This window comes from Triturus cristatus, chromosome 1_2 (genome assembly GCF_964204655.1).
Source record: "Triturus cristatus chromosome 1_2, aTriCri1.1, whole genome shotgun sequence".
Taxonomy (NCBI): Eukaryota; Metazoa; Chordata; class Amphibia; order Caudata; family Salamandridae; genus Triturus; species Triturus cristatus.
In genome coordinates this window covers 1,092,851,909-1,092,873,153 of record NC_140580.1, presented here as the reverse complement: position 1 = coordinate 1,092,873,153, position 21,245 = coordinate 1,092,851,909, and the positions used below count along the sequence as shown (strand labels likewise).

At 49.2% G+C, this 21,245-nt stretch overlaps 1 protein-coding gene across 5 annotated transcripts in view; it reads left to right on the top strand.

Moving 5' to 3' along the window:
* Positions 1–21,245, top strand: part of RAB14 (RAB14, member RAS oncogene family) — a 254,427-nt gene that overhangs the window by 160,648 nt on the left and 72,534 nt on the right. For all 5 annotated transcript variants that reach the window (XM_085613605.1, XM_085613611.1, XM_085613619.1 and 2 more), the window contains one exon: positions 20,228–20,294. In XM_085613605.1, the coding sequence (XP_085469731.1) occupies positions 20,228–20,294 (67 nt within the window). The remainder of the gene's footprint in view (positions 1–20,227; positions 20,295–21,245) is intronic.

Sequence of the window (21,245 nt, the reverse complement as noted above, 5' to 3'; positions counted from 1 at the left end):
CTGGAGGGGATACTCAAAAGGCCGGACAGGGCGCCCCCCAAAAGAAAGAAGGAGGGGAAAAGAAAAAGGAGTTCTCCAAAGGCCCCCAAAATAACTTCCAAGGGAAGGGAACAGGATTCACCTCTAAGGCTAACCCACCCAGAAACCCTAATCCTGGCCAGAGTCAGCAGCCAAGGGTTGTCCATTGCTACGAGTGCGGTGGCGTTGGACACTATAAAGGAGATCCGAAGTGTCAGAAACGCTCACCCCCTCCCACTGGAGGAAAGCCCCCCGGAGTAGCTAGTGTAGTGCTCGGGGAGGAGATGCCCTTAACTAAGGGAAGGGAGTGGGCGGGTGTCACTTTAGTGTCCCTGGGAGAACGGGAGATGGTTCCTAAGATCCAGGTGCCCGCAAATACTGCAAAGTATGGGCAGTGGATCACCATCAACGGCCAAAGAGGGGAGGCTCTGAGAGACACAGGAGCCAGTATGACTATGGTACGTAGCCAACTGGTGTCTCCCGAGCAAGTCATTCCCGATGTACTCCACCCAGCCGCGATGGCTGACGGCAGAACCGGTCACTATCCCGTGGCTGAGGTTCCCTTTGAATGGGGGGGGGTTGCAGGTTCACTTCGAGTTGCCGTAAGCCCTGCCGTGCCAGTCGATTGTCTGCTGGGCAATGACATGGAGCACAACGCTTGGAAGGAGGTGGAATACCGGACTCATACCGAGATGCTGGGTACACCTGACTGGGCCTGTGTTAGCACAAGGTCCGTGACTACCCGAAGAGGGAGTTCATTCCGGCTGGAGCCTGGAACAAAGGCCCAGCCAGCTGCCAGTCAAGGGAAGAACCGAGGACAGGAGGAGCCTGCCTCGGCGTCTCCACCCCGTAGGACGGATAGGCCACCGGAGGTGGTGGACCAGGAGTCTGCGGAGGGGGATGTTACCAACCTGGAGGACTTACCCATCCCGGCCGAGTGGCACGTGGAGGGAGGCCTGTCCAGGGAGGAATTCTGCCAGGGCCAGAGGGAGTGCCCTACCCTTGAGGGGCTGAGGCGACAGGCCGAAGCCCAGGCAGCAGGGAACGTTGAAGGGAACTACAGTGTCTACTGGGAGGATGGCCTCCTCTACAGTGAACCCAAGGCACCCCTACATGGATCGTCACGAGCCTTGGTAGTACCTCAACGTTTTCGAGCCTTCCTGTTAGAGTTGGCTCACGAGATCCCCTTGGCAGGACACCTGGGGCAAGACAAGACCTTCGCCCGTCTTGTCCCACACTTTTATTGGCCTCAGATGAAAGTGTCGTCCGATACCTACTGCCGGACATGTGTGTCTTGCCAGGCCAGTGGGAAAACAGGGGTGAAGCTGAAAGCTCCCCTGGAACCACTTCCTGTCGTTAGCACCCCCTTTGAAAGGGTGGGCATCGACATTGTGGGTCCATTAGATCCACCGACTACAGCTGGTCACAGGTTTATCCTGGTTCTGGTGGATCATGCCACACGGTACCCAGAGGCGATACCTCTGAGGACCATAACAGCACCTGTTGTGGCTAGGGCCCTGATGGGAATCTTTACCCGAGTGGGTTTTCCCAAGGAAGTTGTGTCCGACAGGGGGACCAACTTCATGTCAGCGTATATGCGGGCGATGTGGAAGGAGTGTGGAGTGACCTACCGGTTCACAACTCCTTACCACCCCCAGACCAATGGTCTGGTGGAAAGGTTTAACAAAACCTTGAAAGGCATGATCAGAAGTCTGCCTGAAAGCCTGCGGAGGAAATGGGACGTCCTCCTACCCTGGTTGCTCTTTTCTTACAGGGAAGTGCCACAGAAGGGAGTGGGCTTCAGCCCCTTCGAGCTTCTGTATGGGCACCCTGTACGCGGACCTCTTAACCTGGTGAGAGACGGATGGGAAAGAACTCCCAGGAAGCTCCCCCAGGATGTGGTGAGCTACATGCTGGCCTTCCGGAGCCAAATGGCTAAGTTGTGGAAGCAAGCTTCTGACAACTTGGAAGCCAGCCAAGCAGTAATGAAGGCGTGGTATGACCACAACGCTCACCCGGTGGAGTTGGAGCCTGGCCAGAAGGTGTGGGTGATCGAACCTGGAGAGCTTAGTGCCCTCCAGGATCGCTGGTCAGGACCCTTTGAGGTGTTGGAGAAGAAGGGTAAGGCTACCTACTTGGTGGACCTGAAGACCCCTCGTCAGCCCCTGCGGGTGCTGCATGCCAACCGCCTCAAACCCCACCACGAGAGGCCCGAAGTCATCTTGATGATGGTGACTGACGGAGGAGAGGACGTGGAAAGCGAGCCTCTCCCTGATCTGTTTGCGTCTCAGGAAAAGGATGGGTCGGTGGAGGGAGTGATTCTCTCCCCATCCCTAACTCCTGAACAGCAGGAGGACTGTCGCCAGGTCTTGGGGCAGTACTCTTCGTTGTTCTCCCTTGTCCCAGGTAGGACTCACCTGTGCGTCCATGACGTGGACACAGGAGACAGCCCACCTGTGAAGTCCAAGATCTACCGGATGTCTGACAAGGTGAAGGCCAGCATTCATAGTGAAGTCACTAAGATGCTGGAGCTAGGAGTGGTTGAACCTTCTAGCAGCCCCTGGTCCAGTCCGGTGGTGTTAGTACCAAAAGCTGCACCACCGGGTGCCCAACCAGAACTGAGGTTCTGTGTGGACTACCGGGGACTGAATTCAGTGACAAGGACTGATGCTCATCCGATCCCTAGGGCGGATGAATTGATTGACCGGCTGGGAGCTGCCCAATATCTAAGTACCTTTGACCTTACTTCGGGGTACTGGCAGATCTCTTTGACTGATGGAGCAAGGGAAAGGTCAGCCTTCTCCACGCCCAATGGCCACTACCAGTTCTGTGTGATGCCCTTTGGGCTCAAGAACGCACCTGCCACGTTTCAGCGCCTGGTAAACCAGATCCTCACCGGGATGGAGAGTTTCTCTGCTGCTTATCTGGATGACATAGCCGTCTTCAGTAACAGCTGGGAGGATCACTTGCAGCACCTGCAAGCTGTTCTCCAGGCCCTGAGACAAGCTGGATTGACGATCAAGGCCAGCAAGTGCCAGATCGGGCAGGGGTCGGTAGTGTACCTTGGACACTTGGTGGGTAGGGGGACGGTGCAACCCCTCCAGGCGAAGATCGAGGCCATCATGGCCTGGGAACCCCCCAAGACACAGACTGAGGTCCGAGCATTTTTGGGCCTCACGGGATACTATCGCCGCTTCGTGAAGGGGTACGGTACCATCGTAGCCCCTCTCACGGAGCTCACGTCCAAGAAACAACCTCGACGGGTAGTCTGGACGGAGGCTTGTCAGCAAGCCTTTGAGAAATTGAAGAAAGCCATGTGCGAGGCCCCGGTCTTACGGGCCCCAGACTTTTCCAAGAAGTTCATTGTCCAGACAGATGCATCAGAACATGGCATTGGGGCAGTGTTATCGCAACTCAACGAAGAGGGTCTGGATCAACCCGTGGTCTTCCTATCCAGGAGACTACTTCCCAGGGAACAGAAGTGGAGTGCAATAGAGCGTGAAGCCTTTGCAGTGGTATGGGCTCTGAAGAAGTTGCGGCCATACCTGTTTGGCTCGCACTTCCTGGTTCAGACCGACCACAGACCCCTTCGTTGGCTGATGCAAATGAAGGGGGAGAATCCCAAGTTGTTGAGGTGGTCTATTTCCCTACAGGGGATGGACTTTCAGGTGGAACATCGGCCTGGAGTGGACCACGCCAATGCAGACGGTCTCTCAAGGTATTTCCGCCTTAGTGATGAGAACTCCCAAGGGGTTGGGTAGCTCTCCCCACTTTCAGCTGGGGGGGACGCGTGTTAGACCTGTCAGCCCTTTGGGTGGTCCCTCCTCATCATTATTTATTTTGTCCCACTTTTGCCTCAAACCCTGTTTGACTTTTTCCTTTTTATTGGGAACCACCAGACTTTTTAGTGTTGCTACAGATTCAGGGAGCCATTTTAGCTACCCCTGAAACTTCTGTCTGAGGGCCTGAAGCACAAAATGGTGGCCTCCTGTGACATCACCAGCATCCACTGGAACCTACCAGCACCTTCCAGAACCTTCCAGGAGATTCCAGAACTGTGTGACAGTTGGAAACCGTTTAGAATGTTGGGAGGATAAGAGAGGCAGTTGGCAGTTGGAGCTGGCAGTTGGCACCTGACTGGTGAAGAGAGAGGAGCACAAGAGTGAAGGAGGAAGGAGTGAAGCAGCAGGGGTGGAAACTTGTGCCTGGAGTGGGGTCCATAAACCCACCCTTGATACTTGTCCCAGCTGATGGATCCCAGCCTATAGCCCTGTGTGGGAAGAAGAAAGAAGAAAACCATCCTAAGGACCGGGACAGCAGGAACAGGCCTTAGAACCAAGAAGATAACAAGATTCTGACCTGAGAGTTGGTTTCCCTGGAGCCTGGCGTCGAGTAGCCGAAGACCTGGAGCCCGTGGTGGAGAAGCGGCGCTGACTGAGGTAGCAGACGTCGTACCCGGAGCCGCCTGAGGTCATAAGAGGGCGCCGGCGGAGGTCGAGAGGAATACCAAGGGTCGAGAAGGAGGTGAAACCGAGGTCGAGCGAGCGGCGTCATCGGAGGAGTGAAGTCCGCCCTCCGGAGTCGTCGGAGACCGAGGTAGAGGAGCACCGGAGGTCGGGAGTGAGGATCGCACTCCGGAGTCGCCCGGAACCTGAGAGGAGGAGCACCGGAGGTCGGGGGTGAGGATCGCACCCCGGAGTCGCCGGAAGTCGACAGCGAGGCCAGGCCGGCCGACGTCATCGGAGCCGAGAGCGCCATCGGACCGGAGCCGCCCGAAGTCGACATCGTGAGGAGACTGCCCGACGCCGTCGAATCGAAGGTAGAGGTCGAACCGAGGCCACCGACATCGGACCGGAACCGCCTGCCGGCGTCGTCAAAGAACTGACATTGTGCCGAGGCCGCCGAGACCGAACCGGAACCGCCTCACGGCGTCGACACGACTCCAGCGGCGTCGGAACATCAGAAAAGGGCAGTAAGTGGAGTAGAGGGCGCCTAAGGCCCTGTGGAGACCTGAGAGACTACTCTAAGGGGCTAGGGAGGTGCTGAAACCCACCTGACTGTGCCTGGGGTGAACTGGGACTATCCTAGAGAGGTTCTGTGGAAAGGGAAGCCAGGGCATTGGAATTCCCCCCTTTGATCTACCTCAGTTTAGGCCTCAGCCTTTGCCTCAGCCAGGGAGTAGCCCCCCCCCTCAAGCCTTCCACACCCTACAAGCTGTGCCTGGGCCAAATCAGCCCTTAAGAATTGAAGTGCCATCTGATTCACAAAGTGTACTGTATACTTCTAAATATTTATTGGGGATACTGTATTTATTAAGTTCTTATCTATTTATTGCTGCACTGAATTTATAGGTCCACAGGACTTGTTGGTGTACAGTATTTATTGGGACGGTATTTATTAGTACAGTATTTATTCCCTCAAAGTATTTAATTGTCTGTATATATTGCACTTGTATTTATGCCCTGTTATTTATAATCACCCCTATTTATTTCAGCAAACAGCAAATATTTATTTGACCTGCTCTATTTAAAATGTATATACTGTGATTGTTATTTATTTTCCCAATCAGCAACTAAGAGAAGAAAGATAAAGAAACATATTTTCATAATTTTCACGGTGTAGAGTCGTTTTTGGAACGGATGCACGCATGGTTATTGTATGGGTATACTGTATGCTTAGCACTGCGCCTGTTTCCTGACCACTCGAGCCAAGCTACCCCGTTGTGTCGGGAAGGTCCACCACCACCCTGCGGAGTGGGGGTGGGCTGTTTCCAACACTTTTACATAATGAAATGAAATATTAGTCAGTCAGTACCACATCAATCTGAATTTCTCACAAATCTCAATGCTTCCTTTATACAAGATTTCTAACACAACAGCCAACACATGTTTCAACGCCATATTTCTCAAGGCATGAATTAAAAAAAGACCTGTAATACAGATCTTAATATTCAAAATGAGCTCCTTATCCTTAAGGCAGGGATGGCTGAGCGTAGAAAGCTGTTTCTGTATATCCTACACCAAAAGTATGGTATAGTGTGTACATAGTCCAGTGGATCCCCAAAGGCTTTACAAAGGTAAAAGTAGATAACACCTTACTTTCTATTTGTAGTAGTGTGGGCGAGCAGTAAGGCTTATTCAGAGGGTTGTGTTTAGCATTTATTATACACACACCAACAAGAAATGATGTCACACACTCAGTCACTGAACACATACCAATTGTTTGTATAAAAATATTTATTTTGTTGTATTTTATTTGTACAACCAAGCAGGACTTGGTACAGGTAAGTAAAGTTGTACTTTCATAGACCGTTTGATAAGAATATGCAAGCTGAATGAATTGGACTTTGTTACAGGTTGGTAATAAGTTTCAAAACAGTTGTAACTACTGTGATTACTTTTGATTACTTTGTAATTACTTTTTAGATTACTTTTTCTTTCAATGCCTAGATATCACACTGAGACATTTCCTAGACAAAGGTAAGTAAAACACTTTTGCATTGAAACACAATTGCTTAGGTTTCCATACAAACACAACTCAATACTTGAAATGTTTTCAGAGGAAAACAGCCACTGCAATGCTATGGAGAAAAATGCAGGTAAGCAATTGGTCTTTGGGGTTAAGTTTCTAGGGTTAGAACAAAGCTTCTCCCAAGGTCAAGGATTCACTCAAAGAGCACCCTCAGCGGCACTAGGGTGGCTGGGTGCAGAGTGCTGGAGTTCAATATTAGCCTATGGGGCTATGGGGGCTGTCGGTTGGTGGCTGCTCTCGGGCAAGCCACAGGGTTGAGGGAGCAAAGCTGAGAGGCTTAAGCTCAGGGCAAATAGGGATCCAAGTTAGCACAAGAGGTGCACCCACAGCGGCACAGGGGCGGCCGGGTACATGGTGCTGGATCAGCGTTGGGTGCCCTGTTTTCAGTGGGAGATCTCTGGTCTGGACAAACACTACAGGTTCAGGCAAGGAGGCTTCCTGGAGGCGACCATCGGTTGGAGATGTAAGTTTGGATGCTGGGGGTTGCCTGAACACAGTCGGTTGAGCCACCCAAGGCTGTAGGGAGTCTGGTGCAGGGGTGTCTTTAGGCATCTGGTTTCCTTACCAGCTCCTGTCGCGGTTGGAGTGACCCACCAGATAGAGGCCACCCGGGCCGTGGGCGTCTGGTGCAGACTCGCGGATTCGGCCAGAGTCTGGTTCGTGTGCGGTTCGGTGTTCACTGGAGACAGTCTTTGTAGGAAAGGCAGGACATGTTCTCTGGGGGCTGCTGGGTGCAGGACACGTTGGGATTCCGCTGGAGCAGGTCGAGGTCGGGACAGGCCGGTAGGACTGAGACAAGGCAGTTGGTGTCGTCCTCCTTCCTTTACCACTGCTTTTCAGTACTTCTTGCTTGTCCCAAGGATGCAAGGTTTGGGGTTGTCCCTAAATACTCAATTTGGGGGCGTTTCAGGTAGGTACAGGTCAGAACCAATGGGCCCCTTCCTTGGGGTGATTATACCCACTATTATGCCATCCTCCAGTTCGCACATCTGACTAGGTTGTGCTTTTTTTCAGGACCCCGAGAGCGGGAGGCTCTCGACCCAGGGTTCCAGAAACATTTCTGAGGGTGGCAGCTGCCAAACAGCCACTCGGCCAGGACACTAGAGTTAAGTCGTTTTTCAGGGGGCATCTCTAAGATGCCTTTCGGGTGCATTTGGAGTTAAATCTCACAATGGCATCAGTGTGGGTTTAATGGGCTGAGAAGTTTGATACCAAACTTCCCAGAATTCAGTAAAGCCATTATGGTGCTGTGGAGTTCGTAATGACAAACTCCTAGACATATACTCTTGATATATTTACTGCACTTACAATGTCCAAGAATGGACTTGGACACTGTAGGGGTACGAGCTCATGCACTTGTACCCTCACCAGGAGTATAGTGCACCCAGCTAGAGGGGTGTCTTACCTATACCATAGACAGTGGGTTGTAGGCATGGCACACAGGTGTGTGTGTGTGCGCCATGTCGACTTCACTTTTCTCTGCACCAAAACACGCAGCTTGCAAGGGCAGTGTATGTCTTAAGGTGCAGGGCCTCTAAGGGTGACCCAATATGTGCTGCAGTCCTTGGAGGCCTTTCCCGTTCAGTGCCCTTGGTACCCATGGTACCTTTTACAAGGGACTTGCATGTGGCCGGAAAGGTGCCAATTGGTGGTGCAAATGTACAGTTTTAGGGAAGGAACAGAGGCCCTGGGTACCTGGTTAGCAGGAACCCAGGGCACACCTTGTCAAAGAGCATCAACATCTGGCAAAAAGTGGGGGGGCAACCATGCAAAAAGGAGCACTTAACTACACTGAGCCCTGCTGCTTTACGCCCAGAGATCTAAGCAAAGATCCTGAATAGGATATTTAGTGCACTTACCCTGTTTGGAAAACACATGGATGATGCCCTATGAAACATTAACACAGTCATGTGCAAGGCAAAATCCCTTGACGTTCTGCAGTATTGATGCCCGAGCTCAGCCAGTCCTCTGGCCTGGATCCCAAGCACAAGGGGGAGGAGAAGAGAAAGGGTTTTCGGCCCTCAGCATCAATCTATTTTGCAGGTTAGGACTGGCACTAAACCTTGACAAATACTCAATGGAACCACAGACGAAGCTTCAATTCCTGGGAGCAGTAATGGACATGCAGTTGGGAAAGGTGTGTTTGTGGCATGTGTAGCTGTAGATGCAAATGCTGTGCATATCTCCTGCCATCTAGTTTTGGGCTCAAACAAGTTATGTGCAAGTTATGTTTTTTCGAAGAGGTCTACGAGTCACAAAGTATAGTGACCACCTATTGTTGGTAATGTTCATGGGCATGGGCTCCATCTTTTAATCGCTTGTTTCGCTTGTTTTCTTCTGCCATCTGGTTCAGACGGTTCTCACTGAGCTCCAGGCACACGCTTCATGGTGTTGTCACCATACCCGTTCGGACCCTCTAGACTCGTAAAAACAATTGTCCAGTCTCTTCTCCATTTCGAGGTGTCATGCATCTATTGAATGACTCTGGGACTGACACAGTTTCGCACCCTGCTCTGGGCTTTGACCCCATTTCTCCACCCGAGAATGTTCCACCAGTGGTGGACTTGACTACATTCTTGCCAACTATCCAAGTACATCTTGCCATCAGATGTGCACCCTTTGTCCACTGAGTACGGCAAGGTCTCCTGCTCAGTGTGCCTTGCATTCCGTAATAAAAGACACTGTGTTACCATTGGTATTGACACTTTGTGTCCACTTCAATGGTGCACGGTCTCCTGCTCAGTGTGCCTTGCATTCCATAATAAAAGACACTGTGTTACCATTGGTATTGACACTTTGTGTCCACTTCAATGGTGCACCGGCAGTGTGATGATACCCAGGTCTTTTTTTGGAGAGCAGGATGTCGAAGCCGAACCACTGCCATAGACTTCTGCTGTGGAAGGTCAAGTCTTCACTTTGGAGGAGAGTTTAGGCACTGACGCTGTGATATGTGAGCCATTGACTACTCAACTTAATGCATCGAAGATGGCTGCAGTGAGTAAACCCTTACCTCCTCCCACACAGCCGTGACGTCATGCTGAAGTAGAGCTTCGCCCCCAAGGGGGTCGAGCTTCAAGCTCACAAGCCCAACAGTGGCTTCCGGGAACGCCACTGCTGGAAAGCCATGGTATGATCGGACACTCTGCTTTGGATCCATCCCCCTCCCAGTGCTGAAGTACTTGCATAAGCTACGCCCTTCCACTTAGACCACCTCTTCGGTGCTGGTGGCAAAGTTCCTCGAAGCAGACTTCGGACTCTAAACAGAAGCGCTGAAATCCATTTCAATGCCAGCAGGCCAGTCCCAGTCTTCTCTCTCTAGCCCAGCCGGGCTCTGCTCTGGGCACCTTGAAAGGTTATCTATCCGCTATCTCTGCTTTCTTACGGCTTCCTGATCAGCCTTCTCTTTTCAAATTCCCTGTTGTTTCTCGTTTCCTTAAGGGCATTACTCACATGTTTCCTCCTGTTCACTTCGTAATGCCTCAGTGGGGGCAATCCATTCGGCAACAAGGTCAGCGAACCTACCTGCAGTCAGCCAGCAACTTCCGCGGGACGTCAACGCTGTTTGTTCCCCTCGCCGCCACTTCCACCCGGTGGCCGCAGCTGGGGGGAACTACAGCTCCCGCCATCCCCTGCTTCTGGCAGGACATCCTGCCGGTCACCAGCGTGCCCAGAGGCGCTACTTAAGCTGAGGCTCCCTCCGCGTCGCGGGACGCGCGCGGGCGGCGCCGGGCTGAGGGCGGGCTGTCTGTGGCCGTCAGGGGCCAGAGGAGGCCGGGCTGGGCCACCCCTTTTGGACTTTTGGACTTGGACTTTACCGCCCAGCCGTAAGGAGCAGTTCGGCGCCATAAGGTGACTACACGTCGTGCCCTGAGACTCTGCCCCGTTGTCCCATCTAACATAAAGAGCGTGTGTTGAAATGGGCAAGAGAAAGCTAGCTGATGACTCTGGGGGTTTAGGGGGTTGTGGTTCCTTGCCTAAAGTACGGAAACTTAAGAAGTCTCGACGTGCTACTAAGCAGCCCGCCCCGACAGGGACTCTTTCGCGCATTGACGATTTGGTGGGGGAGTATGAGGCAATATTGGGGTGTAACCAGCCATTGGTGGCTGATAACCGGGTTGTTGTTCCCCCATCCCCCTCTATCGTCTCTGGGCATGCAATTCCTGCGCCAGTTCTTGTTGTGCCGGAAATGTTTCGATCTAAGCCCGCATTAGGTGCAAACAAAACGTCTGTTCCCGAGGTTCTGGTTGTTGAGGATAACTCTCCATTGTCTCATGCAGCTGCTCCTGGGAGATGTGTTCCTAGTGTGCCTTGCCATAATAGGTTCTCTCCATTGCTGCATGAGCAGGAAGATAGTCATGTGGCCACACCCGACCCTCTGTCATGCTCCTCTAATACCCTTTTTGGTAACTCCGCTGAGTCACCTAATAACATTGTACTCGACCTTATTAAGATGGTTAAGTCGTTGAGAGATGAAATTAGCTCATTGAAATCAGTGGTAGATTCTCTGACTAGTAAAGTTGGGCTGTGTCTTGCTGTTCCATCCTCTACCCCTGGCTTCTCATTAAGTTCTACTCTACCTGTTCCAATAGACCCACTAGGTTCCCAGGGTGTTTGTCTAGGTCTCCCCGACTCCTGTCACAAAGGCACTGACTTATAAAGCAATGCTGTTAAGACTGGAACGAAGCAACCTTTAGGTCGTCCGTTAGCTAATGGTAATAGTACGCTGCATGCGCAATCAAGTTGCACCAAGAGGTTGGGGGTGGGTATTGACCCTGCTAAATCAGACCAGGGATTTTTTGCTGGCCAGGGTGTCCATACTATTCAATCTATTGTCCAGTCTAAGGGTAATGCAATGGATTGCTCTAAAAAAAAATTTATGACCAACGTCCCCAAACTGTCTTCATTTAGTGGCACTGAGTCTCCCGAGTCACTTACCAACAAAGCGATCCATTGGCTGAGACACGTCAGGGGTTGTCGTTCAGTCATCAGGGAAGATATTTCCAGAGCCATTAGACTATCTTCATCTAGGGCCTCTGTGGATTGTATTGAATTAACTCTCAATAATACCTATCTTGCTGAAAATCTTCTACTCATGGAGTTTAGATCCAGCCCGCCGGAAAGTTCTTCCATCCAATTGCTAAGTTGCCCCCCGCACGATCTAGGTGGGCCCAAGAGGGGATATTGTAGCACCAGGGGGGTGGCTGGTTCTTCCTTGGACAATATAGACTGACTTCATGATGAGGGGATTGCTGGCCAGTGGACCAGAGGTGCCCGGGCCGGGACCAATGACCAAGTGCCTAGTATGGCCGGCCTTTGTATTGATCCCAATTCCCATCCTGTGTGCCCTGTTTTTTTAGCCCCTAATACTTTCCATCATACTTCTGATATAGACCTAAGTCAGGGGCCAGTCCAACCCCTTGGTGGTCTTTTATCAGATGTGCAGCCTATTACTCCTGATTCAGTTGGCTATGTCTCGCTCCGTTGCTCCCTATGCTCTTGGAATATCGCTGGATTAAACTCGAAGCTAGCTATTGCCGATTGGGTCTCATTTATTAATACAATGGACATTTGTTTATTCCAGGAGACATGGCTTTTAGAGACACGCTTTTGTGTGGGTTATTTAAATTTTCACATTCCGGCAATTAAGGGTTCTCATGGGCGGCCATCAGGGGGCCTAACTATTTGGTTAAGAAGTCACTTGTCTCTGACCACTAAGCTTCTTCACACGGGTAATAGTGATATCCAGTTGTTGAGACTTGAGTTGGGACCAATAGGTAAAATTGATATTTATAATGTGTATATAAGAAGTTGCAGGGGTGCCAAGTCCACGGTCATTGACGGTTTATTTAGCTTGCTGGATCTGTACTCAGTTGATACTTTTGTCATCATAGCAGGTGATTTTAATATAACGTTGGAACTTCTTTTTGAAAATAAATGGGATAAGCAGGATTTTGAAGAGTCAAGTTGGGGTATCCCATCCTTGGAGTTATCCCCTCTATCAAGATGGCCGGAAGTGGCCATTCAGCTTAATTCCCTTTGTATGGATAGAGGTTTGAGGGCTCTGAACGGCAGAATGCCTAGCGACCGCGAGGGTGCTTGTACTTTTAATAATGGAGTATCCAGGAGCAGAATAGATTATATTTTGGCCGATATGAAATTTTGGCACTCCCTTGTTGATATGAAGATCGTTCCTCTTCCGGAGAGTGACCATAACCCTCTCTTCTTATGGCATAGATGGTGGAAGGCTGATAGTGGCACTGACAGGGTTGGGGAGCTGAGTCCCCCTGAGGTGGTCCCTTCTAATGATATGCGCCGTTTGAAATGGTCTGGACTTGTGGGAAATCCAGCTACTTTAGCTCAAATCCAGGAAGAGGTGGATGGTTCCATTTTTATTATGGAGTCAGTTCTAGCCTCCAACGGTAACTTATGGGACGTAACATCTGTGCATAATAGCTTATTTACTAACCTGAAGTCCCATTTTATCATTAAAGCTAGACCAGGATCAAGAGGTGTTACCCATCAAGCATCATGGTACAACAAGGATTGTAGGGAAGCTAGACTTCTACTTGGGAACGCTCTGAAGGGTGGGGATGTCTCCCTAGTTCGCCACAGAAGAATCATTTATAAGAACTGTGTAGCTAGAGCCAAACGCCTCTGGGATGGGAAAAAATGGGAGGACCTCCTTGAAGCAAGCCTTCAGAATAATTGTAAATTGTTTTGGAGTATTGTAAAGTGGGGTTCCGGTGGACATCCAGAGGGCCCCCAAAATAATGTTTCCCAAGAGAAATGGGTTGAGTATTTTAAACCCCAATATGCTGCACCCATTGACCCCTTTGAAAGTTCGGGGTCTTACCAGTTGTTCAATCATGAGGACGATTTTACTAGTTCTGAGGTGAACTCAGCATTGTTGGGGTGGCATCCGGAAAAGCACCCGGCCCGGATGGTGTACCTGCAGATATCTTCCTGTATGATAAGCCTAGATGGGGGAGATACATCCAGCTGATTGCTAATGCGCTGGCTCACGGCGCCCCTATCCCTAATTCTTGGAAAGCCGCGGAAATAATCCCGGTGTACAAAAAGGGGGATCGTTCACTCCCGGAGAATTACCGGCCTATTAGTTTGATTGACGCCATCCAGAAGATCACGGGTAGGTTGATCCTTAACCGTGTTCATCTCTGGATGGCGTCAAACAATATTTTATCTTCTTTTCAGGCAGGTTTCCGCCAGTACACTAGTACTATCGACCAAGTATTCCGCTTCGTACTCCTCTATTGGAAGACGGTTGTTCTGGGCAAGGGGAGTTTGTATGCGGTGTTTGTGGATCTTAGGGCTGCCTTCGATCTGGTACCCCGTCCCAAACTTTGGTTGACATTGAAAGATTTAGGGTTACACGGCGGCTTGTTGTCCTTGATCCAGAGGCTCCATGCGGACAACTCTGCCAGAATCAGATGGGGAGGGCAGGGTATAACGACTGAGGACTTTCCCGTCCAAAGAGGCGTTGGGCAAGGCTGTGCTATGGCCCCAACGCTATTTTCATTATTTATTAATAATATAGCGGAGCGACTTTTGGAAGCCCACGTAGACGCACCCATCCTTGGCAACACTAAGGTCCCTATCCTAATGTTCGCTGACGATACGCTTTTAATTGCTAAAACACCTTGTGGCCTTCAGCGTGCATTGGATATTTTCGAGACCTTTTGTGTTGATCGAGGCCTTGAGGTGAACATTAAAAAAACCAAGCTTATGGTATTCAGGCCTCACAAACTTTTTAAAAATAGTTTTGTTTTATCTAAAAATCCACTTGAATAAGTACAGGCTTTTAACTACTTAGGTGTTAACATCCAAAATAATTTTTCGTGGAAACTTCAGCATGATATGTCTACCTTAAAACACAGGCAAATTGCTGGAGCTCTTGTTGGCGAATTTAAAAAGTCCCCCTTGAAGCCTATCCGACCTGTGCTCCAGGTGTATAGTGCAAAAGCGGTGAGCTCGGCTCTCTATGGAGCTGAGCTGTGGGTTATGAGAACCTGTCTCCTTTAGCTACCTCGGAAAACAGGTTCCTGCGTAGCATCACTTCCCTCCCCCAGAGCACGCCCATTGTTCCTTTAAGATATGATCTTGGGAAAAATTCAATAGCCGATATAGCCAGGCTTCGTCCTATTTTATATTGGCGTCGCCTGTGGACTACCCCGGAGTTAGCCCATTATGCGGAGGGTTTTCTGGACATAATGTCCTTGGTGGGCTCCCAGAAGATTGTTTGGCTCAACGAGACTAGAAAATCCCTTGTGGCACTTGGGATGAGTGATCTCTGGGAGAACCCCTTGGCTGCTACCTTTCCATCTAAAGCACACATGAAAGAAAAATATTGGGAGTTGGTAAATGCCAAGGTTTTCCATGAAACTAAATCCCTTTCATTAACTGATGAATTTTTGAGTATTAAACCAGTTCCAAGGTTAGAACACTTTTGGGATCTTGTCACCAAAGTGCTCGATAGGAAATTATTTTTCCAGATGCGGGTGGGAGTGTTGCCTTTAAAATGCTTTTCAGCTAGATGGAAGCCTATAAGTACCAACCTATGTTCTTACTGTGAATCCCAGGTAGAAACCCTTGCACATATGTTTTTTGCCTGCCCTGCTTATGCGGCCCCGAGGCGTGTATGGTTGAGACCCGTTTGTAAACTATTGGGCACAAGACGGAGTGTAGAAGCTTTAAGACTCCTTCGCACCTGCACAGACCCGGTCATTGTTGTGGCCTTGGCCAAATTTCTGGGATGGGCATGGGTAATCAGATTTAAGCGCTTTAGCTAGTAGCGTTAGACACTTTGGACGTTACCCTTAATGATTTCTGTGTATATTAATTGCTTTTTAAAAAAAATATATGTACATATTTTAATAGTAACATTTTTAGATTGTTTTTAATGTATATTGTGTACCTGTGCTGTTTTGTATCGCTTTTATGACTTTTGTCGAATAAAGCTGTTTGGATTTGGCCTCAGTGGGATTTGAATTTAGTCTTGACCTTTCTGATGTGCGCTCCCTTTGAGCCTCGTTACAATTGTCCCATTCGTCTTCTGACTCTTAAGACTGCTTTCCTGGTAGCTATCACCTCGGCTAGACGGGTGAGTGAGCTCCAGGCGTTATCGTCTAAGCCTCCTTTTATTTCTGTTCATCCGGACTAGGTTGTCCTCCGGACTCGTCCTTCCTTTCTTCCAAAAGTGGTAACTCCCTTTCACATCGGGCAATCTGTCACCTTGCCCACCTTCTTTCCGCCTCCGCATCCTTCGAAAGAGGAAGAGAGGCTCCACCGTCTGGACCCAAAACGGGCGCTGTCCTTTTATTTGGACCGCACCAAACAGTTTCGGGTGGACGACCAGCTTTTTGTTGGATACGTGGGTGCTAAGAAGGGAAGGGCAGTACACAAGCGGACCATCTCACGGTGGGTCATATTGTGTATAAAGGCTTGTTACTCCTTCGCTAAAAAGGACCCTCCTGTAGGGCTGAGAGCCCATTCCACCCGGGCCACAGCGGCTACTACTGACCTGGGACGGGGAGTCCCTTTGCAGGACATCTGTCAGGCAGCAACTTGGGCCTCGTTGCACACGTTTGTCAAGCATTATTGCCCGGACAGCCAAGTCCGGAGAGATGGCTTCTTTGGCCGTTCTGTTCTCCAGGACTTTCTGGTGTGATCTTGGTTCGCAGACCCACCACCGGGGTTGGTATTGCTGGGGTATCTATTCTAAGGTGAGGAATCTAACTAACGTGTTTCTTTCAGAAGAACAAGTTACTTACCTTCGGTAATGATGTATCTGTAAGAAACATTAGTTAGATTCCTCACCGACCCACCCATCCTCCCCGTTCTGCGAACCGACATCAAGGGTCAAGGCTATCCTTTCTAGGGCCCTAGATTTTTTGGCACCAGTGTCGGTCTCTTGCATGGCTCTGCGTTCCTGGCGCGGAAAGCTATGTACAAGAACTGACGTCAGCGCGCGAGGGCGGCGTCTAAGTACTCCGACGTCATTCCGGTGCACGACGCCGGCAACGGACGCGGAGCCGCAGACGACGCCTAGCGACGCGCAAGAGGTATTGCTGACGAAAAATCTTTCCGGATCCAGCCTGACGCCTGGGGATATTCTAAGGTGAGTAATCTAAGTAATGTTTCTTACAGATATATCGTTACCGAAGGTAAGTAACTTGTTCTTCAGGAGGAATGGCGTCCACGGCTTCCCTAGCTCTGAGGACTGGCTGCTCAAGAGCTCAACAGAAAAACAGTGCCTAGTGCACACACGTGTTACCATAGACCTCCTACACGATCTAGGATTTACCATCATTACCACAAAGTCCCGTCCAGCCCATTTAGGTCCATCCCTTCTTGAGGACGATACTTAACTCTGTCACAGGGAAGCATAACCCAGCCCAACAAGGGTCCAAGCTTTCCATTTGCTGCTCGCCCTTTTTGACTCCGATAATCGGGTAACGGTCAGGAAGGCCATGTGCTTTCTCAGCATGATGGCCTTTTGTATTGCTATACTAACAGATGCCAAGTTACTCATGCATCTAGTGACACAGTGGTCTTAAACATAGGGCAAGTGGGAGGATCTAGGGTTGATCTGTGATGGCCCTCATCGCTCTTTGCAGTGGTGGAATGCCACAAACCTGTTGCAAGGTCGTCCCTTTTTGGACCCTTTGCCACAGCCTTCAAGGCATTCTTCCCTCACATTCAAAACAAGGTAGTCCTTGTTCGCACAGACATGATTGCCATGTTCTACATACAGAAACAGGGGGACACTCTACAGAGGTCCACTCTAGCATAGGGTATGTGGTGATGGGGGGGTTAATCACAGGGTTCATCTACTGATCAAGTACTTACTGGGGGTGGACAACAATTTTTCGGACTTCTTAGGATCCAGCAACAAGTCCATGAGTGAGAACCTCACCTGTATATCCTCCTGTACTTTCGTCGTTGGGGGTTACCCCACTTAGACCTCTTCGCCTCTGCCGAAAACTCACAATGTCCATGCTTCGCCTCCAGTTTGCCACAATCTGTAGTCAATACACTACTGATGAACTGCTCAGGGATATTTCCCAATGCATTTCCACCTCTTACATTTGTGGTTAGGAGGCTTCGGGAAACATCCCTTACCCAAAATCAAGGCACACTTGGGCACCCGAACCCCAAGCAGCTCAGTTTTGGGATTTGGCTCCTGAGGTCCTAGTGTGGCTAATTCGACCTTGCTTTTAGAATGTATTACTTCCTTAAGGAGGTTCACAGACATACCACCAGAGCTTGCTACACAGCAAAATTGAAAAGGATAGTGCACTACAGTCTTCCTAGACCTATTGACTCTTTAAAAGCAACAGTCCAAGACATTTTCTGTTATCTGCTTCACTTGCAGAAGTCAGGGCCTCGCTTATACTTCACTCAGACTTCACTTAGCTGCTGTTGCATTAATGGAGGGGCTCAAGAGTCATTCTGCCCTGGGTGCCACCTTCCCCCGTATGTAACCGCGACGTTGTTTTAACACAACTTATCCGACTTCCTTTCAAACCACTCCTCTCTTGCCGTGTGCAGTTCTTCCTTGAAGGCTGCCTTCTTAATGGCTATCCCCTCCCTCAGGTGTGTATGTGAGCTTCAGGCTCTTACCCAGCAGTAACATTTCTTGTAAGTCCACAACAAAAGGATAGTCCTTAGAACAAACCCCAAGTTCCTCCCTAAGGCAGTCTCTAGTTTCCAACTTAACCAAACAATTGAACTTCCAGTCATACACATCCAGAATCAGTTTCTGAAAAGGCTGTTCACACGTTAGATGTCAAAAGGGCCGTCGTGTAAAATTGATGGAACATAATCCTTTTGTAAGACACACCAGCTCTTGTCTCCTTTTCCATCCCACAGAGAGGATGTGCTCCTTCTAAAGCAGGAATAGGATGCTAGTTGGTCAGATTCAAACCTGTTATGCAAAGCCTTAAGAACTTTGCCTATACCCCATAAATCACATTCAACCTGCAAAAAAGGAGCCTCTATGCCTTTTTTTGATAACATTCCAGTCGCTGACCTCTGCAAAGCAGCTACCTGATCTACACCACACACCTTTACCAAGCACTATTGTATGGATGTCTTAGCTCAATAACAAGCCAATGTTGGTCAAGAAGTCCGACATACCCTTTTTCAGTCTTCTGCAGCATCCTCTGGCTTTAGGGAGGACTGCTTTACTGTCTATACACAGCATGTGTATCTACACCTACACATGCAATGAACAGAAAATATTACCCTCTGTTCATGGAATGTAGTGCTGAAGCTGCCAGCGGTTTAATTTACTGGCAACAATAAGTGAATAGGGCTGTAACTGCAATTGCTTTTGTCATATGCACAGCACACCGTGGACAATGGTATTGGAAACAGTCCATTTAGCTTATTTAATGTATTACATTATAGCGCATTTTCTGACAAGACACGGAAAACATTCTGCAACGAATAAAGCAGCTTACTATGCTTTCGTAGGCCATGTTTCCTTGTCATACAGATGTAAAGCTGAGACTGGCAGATGGTACACATTCAATAGATATTACTGCACTTACAGCTTGGCAAAGCAAGAGCCCAGAGATTACTGAAGACTTCTTTTCACAGCCACTTCTGTAAGATGGTAACACTATGTTGCAATAAGTCTAAAACACTGGAATCTAGAATGAGCCTCCAAGTCATGGCCCACCCTGACACCATGCAGCAGGAGAGAACCCTGCCAACAGGTGTGCAAGTAACGTGAACAGATTCCAGAAGAAGTGCGAAGACAAACCTCTACTTCCTCTGTCGCCTCAAACACCCGAAGATTGCATTCCCTGCCAGAGTTATGACTTAAGGCCAAACTCCACACTAAACTAAAGACTTGGTGTGTGGCAACAAATGCCCTTTTGAAAGTATGTTGAAGTTGACCCCATTGGGTTCAGTTGTAATCAACTAAAGTGGGAAGAGAGATAGTGAGTCACCGGGCCAATACTAGGGGTGCAGAGCATGCCGCACCCTCTCTGAGGCCAGACTTAATCAATTGTAGAAATAAACCAGTCGTGGTCAGTCTCAGGCCAATACATGCCATTCCAAACCTCAGTTACTTGTTAAAATGAGTATACAGAGTATGTAAGTCATATTGACGACGCAGAAGGTGCTTAAGTGATTCCAAACAGAAATAAAATGCACTTGAATGTTTCCTGATGGGACCTGAATGTAATGATCATAATAATTTGGTTATGTATATTTTGAAAATTCAAGCTGTTTATAATTTTTGATAGCACTTTACATGTCACCTTTTATAGCAATAGATAGCACAATGTTTGGACTGTTGTCCACCTTAACCTCAGATTGTTCAGCTTAGGTTTTTTTAAATTATAAATTGCAATGTTTTTCAATACTTTCTAATGAGACTTGAATTTGGGCTGTGCTTTGATTTATTAGATTCTGGACTCCTATCAAATGTTAAAGAATTTGTGACACACACACACACACACACACTCTTTCGCTCTCACCCCCTCTCTCACCCCCTCTCTCACCCCCTCACGTTTGTGCCAATTTCATGTTCTAGTAGGATGTCTTGGTGCGTGAAGAGGGTAAATTAATAAAATATTGGCAAATATTTGTAGTTGTGTATTAATTAGGCCCCTGTTAACCAGCCTTGCAATTAATTGTTTTACAGACGAAGCACATATAACCATTTAAGCAGCTGGTTGACAGATGCAAGGAACCTAACCAATCCCAATACAGTAAGTTGAATGACGAATGATAAAAATACGATTACAGTGGCCTAAGACAATACTATTTTAGAAATTTGTATCAAATCTTTTAATTTTCTCCAAGTGTTTCCTGCTTTCCTAGCTGTTATGTGAGCTTCAAGTAGCGGGTGCATGGTATGTTTAGTGGTGTGGGGGGTTTGTTTTTCTCAGAGCAGGTCCTTTTCAAAATTGAGAATGTTATTTGGAAAGTGACCTTGTTTAAAACATGTCACAGAGGAAAGGCTTTTTGCTGAATGATTTTCTTCTCTTGCTCCTATTAGCAGGGTAAGAATTCCTTTAAGAGGATAAAGGTTTTCACAGTTAGTGGTGCCCCTGTATGTATGACCAAAGACAATCAACAATCTGGTGTCACTGGCGTGGCTTGATGCCGATTTAGGGAGCAGTGGACCTCGGAGTTCCTCCGTGGCCTCTCTCCCCACAATTAATCCTGACGAGCAGAAGTAGCCCCCGGCACTGCAGATTGCGGCGGAATACCTGTTGATCCTCTGGGTATGCCCCTGAGGCGCTGGAGAGGCTGCTGTGCTTAGAACGCCTCTTGACCGGCAGACCGGTGTGCGAGGCATGGACAACGATGAGAACCCACCTGTGTGACTTCAAAATGGCAGCGTGGAGGGCTCCTGGTGAGACGAGGAAGCACCCTGGAAGCTGTGGATTACCGATCTGGGGTCTTCGATCCTTGACCTGACCTCCAACACAAATAAGTGGTGCCAGACCCAGACTCTGTTGGCGGGAGGCGCTTAAGAGACAGCGCTGCGCTGCTCCCTGGCTGATGAAACCCTGCATGGTGCTGGGCCTGCGCAGCTGACTTGACCAATGCCATACCCCTACGAGCCCTGGAGTGACCACCTAGAGTCCCTGCGTACTGAAGATATCCCTCAGGCCCGTGTGAAGGGGGCCTCTCCGCCGCCCTCTGGACGGAGG